Below are 6000 nucleotides of genomic sequence, written 5' to 3' on the forward strand. Positions count from 1 at the left end.
TTATGGTATGCCACATGTGGAATTACTTCTGATCTTTTTGGTTCTCTCAAGTCTAAATTATGCATTGGAAGTCTGTGCGAGCCTTTGATGACATCATTATCAGTACTAATGTACTCATGTCCCAGCATTCACCTGTTGGATCTCATGTTACCATAAATTATTTTCTAGGTGTACTTTATGTTGTGATTCAGGGCCCTGTATTGATTGTTTAAAATTCTCTATGGAGGTAGGTTATAGGTATAGCCTATGAATTTCATTTCGGGAGAGTAAAAGTGGTGTTACAAGATACTTGTTACACAAAAGAGACCTTGGGTCTGATGGATGAGAACCCTGCTCTCCTGGCTGGCCTCCCTGCATCCTCGCCTCAGTGGGCAGAGGGACAGCCATGGGCCCTCTCCTGTTCTGGGTTCAGGGGAGCCGCCAACCGCCCACTCTTCCTGCTCTGGCAGGTCTCCAGCCCCCCAGCCCCTCTCTGCCCTGGGCCCACAGGCAGCTGAGAGGCTGCTGCTCTGGCACAGTGGAGGGCGCCCAGGCCCCTTACTCTGTAGTGGAGCTCCACAAGAAGGGCTTGGGACCCACTTCCATGGGGGTCACAGGGGATGCTTGGGGTCCAGGCAGTGCTCCGTGCTCCAGCAGCATCACATGCAAGTTCTGGTTGGGGTAGCCATCAGCTCAGGGCTACCTTTTGCCCCTGGTCAGAGGGTCGAGAGGCCAGGGCCAAATGTCCTCACCTCGGGGAATCCCTGGGGGGGTCTCAGACCGGAGACCATCCTCAGAGCCTCTGACTGCCTTCCCAAGCCCAGTGGAGGCCTCAGGCCAGCCCCACCCCAGCTGTCCCTGTGGCCTGGGCTGGAACTGCAGAAGGACAGTCTGGTGAGGGTAACAGGGGCCCCTCATTCAGCCCTGGAGTGGCGAGAGCTGCAAGCCTGCTCTGCTCTCAGGAGGCAGTGCATTTCGCAGTGCCAAGACGGGCAGACACTGCATGTCACACATCTGTCGGGGGCCTGAAGGTCGCTGGGAACGTGGCTGGAATCTGCTCAGGGGCCCTGTCTTCCCCCAGCCCAAGCAGAGGCTGCCAAGTTTGGGCCTATCCTCTCCTCCTGTCCTTATTTGGCGTTCCAGGTGATAAGGCTGAGACATAAAGGGGGCTGTGGGCCCCTCGAGGCAACCAGGCCGCTGCAGAGAGAGAGGATGGTGAGTGGCAAGTGGGGGACTCCAGGTCGGCAGCCTCCAAGGTGCTGTCCTCTGGGCTGGGGGTGTGGAGCCGGTACTTCTGTGCCTGTGCTGGGCCCAGAGAGGTGGTCTCCAGGGAGAGAAGCAGGACCCTGGGCCCCGGCTCTCCCGGGAATGTTCTGCGGTTGTCCATGGCAGGGAGTCTTTGGGGAGCTAGGGAGAGGACCCATCCCCACCTGTGGTGTTGCAGGCCAGCAGGAAGGCAGGGACCCGGGGCAAGGCTGCGGCCACCAAGCAGGCCCAGCGAGGCTCTTCCAACGTCTTTTCCATGTTCGAGCAAGCCCAGATCCAGGAGTTCAAGGAAGTGAGTGCCCCACTCCCACTAGCCTGGGCCCCATCTGGGGACCATGCCCCCAATACATCCCTTCTTCCCCGTAGATCAGGGGTCTTGGCCCCTGTCCTTGCTCCTCCCACCACCCAGGACCCCCTCACCTCCTGCCTTGCCTGGGGTGCGGGCTGCTCCCACTGGAGACTGTGGCCCCTCCACCTCACAGGCCTTCAGCTGCATCGACCAGAACCGTGACGGCATCATCTGCAAGTCGGACCTTAGAGAGACCTACTCCCAGCTCGGTGAGGGCACCCGTCTCCTGCCTGGCCCAGCCCCTCTCACACCAGGGACCCGGCTCAGAGCTGCTGCCTGGCCCGGCCTGTACTCCTGTCCTGGCTCACACCACCCACCCACCCCTAGAACACGTTCCTTCCACTTCACTTCCCCCACTCAGTGAGCGTTCTCTACCCTCGGTGGCTAGGATAGGGCAGGGGCAGCCCAGCCCTACTCAGGGACACTCAAGGGCCCTGTGTCCATCTAACACCCCCACAGGGAAGGTGAATGTTCCAGAAGAGGAGCTGGATGCCATGCTACAGGAAGGGAAGGGGCCCATCAACTTCACTGTCTTCCTCACACTGTTTGGGGAGAAGCTCAATGGTGAGCCAGGGGCAGGTCTGGAGTCCCTGGCTGGGCAGCAAGTGTGCACTCCACCTGGACCCGGCCTGAATCCCACCCAGAGCCAGTCCAGACCCCATCTGGCCCTTGCCCACCCAGAGGATGTGGGGCCCACCTCTGCATTCCATGAGCACCGATCACCCCAAGACTCAGGGCTGGGAAGTATGCCTTCGCTTTCACTCCCAAATCCCCAATCCCAACCTCCTGGCCAAGCCTGGCATTTCAGAAAGACAGCCAATCCCAGCGTCTCTGAGCCCAAAGGAGCACTTTGTATCGGGCACCCCCTCCCGGCTTTCTGTGATCTGGAAGGTTCCCTCCCACACTCTGGGTTCCTCCTCGGTGGGGCTGGGAAGCTGGCGGTGTGGGTGCTCACCTGGCTCCCTTGGCCTCCCAGGGACAGACCCTGAAGAGGCCATCCTGAGCGCCTTCCGCCTCTTTGACCCCAGTGGCAAAGGCGTGGTGAACAAGGATGAGTAAGTGGGACAATGGAGTGAGTGGCTGGGGGCACTGTGCCAGAAGCAGGGAGGGAGGGGTCCCCTTGTGAGGGTGGCCACCTGTCCTTTGGGGTCCTCTCTGCTTTTGGGGGGAGCTGACCATCTGGGCTGTGAGATTCTCCATCCCCTGCCCGTGCAGCCAGCCCCACCAGGCTCTCCCCACTGCTCCCCACTTATTCCCTCAGGTTCAAGCAGCTTCTCCTGACCCAGGCAGACAAGTTCTCTCCAGCTGAGGTGAGGATTCCGGGCTCCTTCAATCATTCCTCCTGGGCCCCTTCACAGGGCTCCACCCCACAGGGTCCAGGGGGTGGGGGCCTCAGTGACCCACTGTCCTTGTGGGCTTAGAGCCCAGCTTACTGGAGGAGGTGCTGCATCTGTTGGAATCTGGAGGGTGAAGGACGTGGAGTCAGAGGAGGTGTGCGAGCTCTGTGTGCAGAGGTTCAGGGGTGAGAGTGCAGTCAACCTTAGCATCTGAACAACAGCATCTTAGCAACACCGGAGGGAGGGCGGCTCTGTGGGCAGGGTGGGCCCTGTGACCCACCGCACCCCTCACTGCTGCCCCAACCTCTGCCTGAAAAGCTGAGGGGCAGTGCATGGCCCCAGGGGCAGGGCGAAGGTCACAGGCCTCTGTCAGATCACTCTGACCAGCGCCTCCGCAGGTGGAGCAAATGTTCGCCCTGACACCCATGGACCTGGCAGGGAACATCGACTATAAGTCCCTGTGCTACATCATCACCCATGGGGACGAGAAGGAGGAGTGAGCCCGAGGTGCCAGCGACTGGGACTTAGGGCCAGGCCTGTGGGGACACCTCAATAAACGCTATTTCCGAATTAGATCTCAGTGGTGGCCTGTCTGTGGCAGATGGGGTGGGGGCGCCTAGGTGAGCTGAAGGGCCAATGCAGAGATTGCTGTGAGAACCAGCCTGGCCCTTGCCAGCCCCCTGCATGCACCCCACACTGCCCTGTGACCTATGAACCCTGATGTGCCCAGGTTACAGATGAGGACACTGAGGCCTGCGAGGGTGGGCATGGCACCCAAGGCCACTCCTCTAGGAGAGGAAATGGGGCCTTTATGCTCATCTCCACCAGGCCCAGAATGAGCTACATGACGTTTCTCTGCTCAGCAAACATCTGCCAACGGCCCAGGGACTCTGCCCTCTTGGGAACCCCCTCCCCCTCACAGCCCCCATCTTTGCACCCAGGCTCAGGTGGGCCTCTCTGCACACGCATGTGGTGTGCTGGGCCCTGTGTGAAAGGCACTGAGGGACCCATGTGAAAACACAAGTGAGGCGCCCTGACACCAACGGAGGGGCTGGAGCACACACAGGCGCTAAGGGAAGTACTCTGAAACTGGCCTCATGCCTCCGGATGAAAAGATGAGGCTGCTGGAGAGAGGAGAGGGTTTCTCTGGAGGGAATTGTGCGTGTTCGTCCCCCACCTCACCTGCAGAAACCAGGAGCTGGGGGCACCCATCCTCATCACAGGAACAGGAAGGGCAGCAGGGCAACCTCCAGGGTGTCAGCAGCAGAGAGGGGGAGAGGAGAGGGCAGGAGGGTGCAGAGGGGAGGGCAAGACCTAGAACACAGGAAATCCTTCTTCACCTGACGCCTTCCCACCTCCAAGCCCTGATGCAGTACCCCGCCCCGACTACAGGTTGGGGAGGTGGGAGGAGGTGAGGGAGAAGGGAGAGCTGACCACAGTCCCTCCAGAAGGCAAACGAGGAAAAGCAACTCACCCGAGAGGTGTTCAATTTTGATGTTTACCTGGGACTTGGCAAGTTTAATTCCTACATTGAGACTTCAGATATAAAGTTATCAGTGGTGTTCTCTATTGCTTATTTGTGATCACAGAAGTTGTGGCACTGCTTGAATCTTCATCAGGGAGCAAGCAAACTCTCCCTCCCAGCATGCTTGCTGTGAAGATGTGTGAATAAGATCAAGCAGGTGTTATGAGTTTAGCTCATGAGTTCTGATTTTTCATCAAACTGATTTCAAGAAGTGGGGGATGGGGACTTCCCTGGTAATCTAATGGCTAAGACTCAGTGCTCCCAATGTATGGGGCCTGGGTTTGATCCCTTGTCAGGGAACTAGAGCCCAGATGCCCCAACTAAAGATACAGCATGCTGCAACGAAGACCCGGTGCAACCAAATAAATAAAAATAAATATTAAAAAAAAGAAGTAAGGGATGATTTAATAATTCAAGCCTCTACAAGGAAAAGTTGTGAGAGACTCTGAAACAGACCAAAAAATCATAGATGTGTGAACAAAGAAAAAAAAGTGTCATTCACCACCCAGTTCTACAAGGGTTAACTCACAACCCACAGCAGTCACCCACCATCTGGATGGAAACAGAAGGAAGCACTCTGTGCTTTGGATAAGCAGGCTCCTAGATAGTTAGATGCATATCTCAGGAAGGATTCCAATGACCCCAGAGTCATCTCTTCCCATACATGGAAAAACCCTAAAATCATTACCATGAGATGTCTGTTCTTTGTGACTAGCAGTACTCTTTTACCATGATGTATGCTTGACTGCAGGTGTTTTCTAGCAAAAAAAAAAAAAAAAAAAAAATCACATATAAACTGGCCTCTCCCTTTCCTCTTCCAAGCAGTTCCTCAGAGCTAACTGAGTAGCCATCTCTCAGGCTAGAGTCCTCGGTGAGACCCGCAGGAGGGCCTGGAGCCAGGGCCAGCCCACTGTGCTGCTCAGTCCCCTGTGTTTTGAGTGCACGCAGAGATGGCTGTAGAGGCAAATGCAAGTTAAAAATGAGAAGATGTTAATACTCCCTGATGCAGAGAAAGTAAGCACTTTTCTCCTCCCTCTTCTTAGAGCATTTCCTTTAGAAAACCTGTAAGTTCTTTCCCTTCCTTTTGTGTGTGTGTGTGTGTGTAAATCTGTTTAAAAGCTAAATCAGCCTCTCGCCAGTCTGACAACCCTGAAATATTTCCCAAGGACCTGGGGACATCTCTCTGAAGAGAGTAGCACCTTCCTTGCCCAGTTATCCTGGGACGCAGGAGCCTGACTACCATGGCCCGGCTTGTAAGTGTACTTCCAGTTGTAAAGAGATGAGAAGTTTGCCTTTCCTCCAGATAAGGCAATCAGCAAACAAAGGTGCTCCCCCCTAGTCCCAGTGGGGCCGGGGGTGGGTGGGGGTGAGCTATGTGACAGGGCTGGTTTCTGTTTCTCTGGGGGACGGATGGGTTGAACTGCCTTGAAAGGTGAGGGACTACTTCCTGCTCTGATGTCTCTGTGATGAGCACAGGGCTGGGCTCAGTGGTTGCTCAGGACCATATTGTCCTTTCTTGTGACTTTGGTAGAGAGGTTTTCTGG

General features: G+C 56.2%; 1 protein-coding gene and 1 long non-coding RNA gene across 3 annotated transcripts; one reads left to right on the forward strand and one right to left on the reverse strand.

The window, feature by feature from the left end:
• The first annotated feature begins 1108 nt into the window (after positions 1-1108).
• Positions 1109-3431, forward strand: MYL7 (myosin light chain 7). Of its 2 annotated transcripts, XM_055589503.1 has the most exons (7): positions 1109-1194; positions 1424-1537; positions 1728-1803; positions 2054-2158; positions 2571-2649; positions 2856-2904; positions 3330-3431. In XM_055589503.1, exons 1-7 carry the CDS (start codon positions 1192-1194, stop codon positions 3429-3431), a joined length of 528 nt encoding a protein of 175 aa, XP_055445478.1. In that variant the 5' UTR covers positions 1109-1191. The 2 variants fall into 2 exon arrangements, with proteins under 2 accessions (XP_055445478.1, XP_055445477.1); XM_055589502.1 differs by lacking the exon at positions 3330-3431 and having other exon boundaries at positions 2856-3087.
• On the reverse strand, positions 2901-5209 carry LOC129658595 (uncharacterized). The gene is made up of 2 exons (XR_008717430.1): positions 4114-5209; positions 2901-3054 (listed from the first exon to the last, which is right to left on the reverse strand). It is a non-coding gene; the product is annotated as an uncharacterized LOC129658595 (long non-coding RNA).
• Between the last annotated feature and the right edge of the window lie 791 nt (positions 5210-6000).

This window comes from Bubalus kerabau, chromosome 8 (assembly GCF_029407905.1).
Source record: "Bubalus kerabau isolate K-KA32 ecotype Philippines breed swamp buffalo chromosome 8, PCC_UOA_SB_1v2, whole genome shotgun sequence".
Classification (NCBI taxonomy): Eukaryota; Metazoa; Chordata; class Mammalia; order Artiodactyla; family Bovidae; genus Bubalus; species Bubalus kerabau.

Coding starts and splice junctions, on each gene's coding strand:
- MYL7 (XM_055589502.1), top strand. Junction 1,804..2,053: donor AGAGACCTACTCCCAGCTCG/GTGAGGGCACCC, acceptor ACACCCCCACAG/GGAAGGTGAATGTTCCAGAA. Junction 2,159..2,570: donor GTTTGGGGAGAAGCTCAATG/GTGAGCCAGGGG, acceptor TTGGCCTCCCAG/GGACAGACCCTGAAGAGGCC.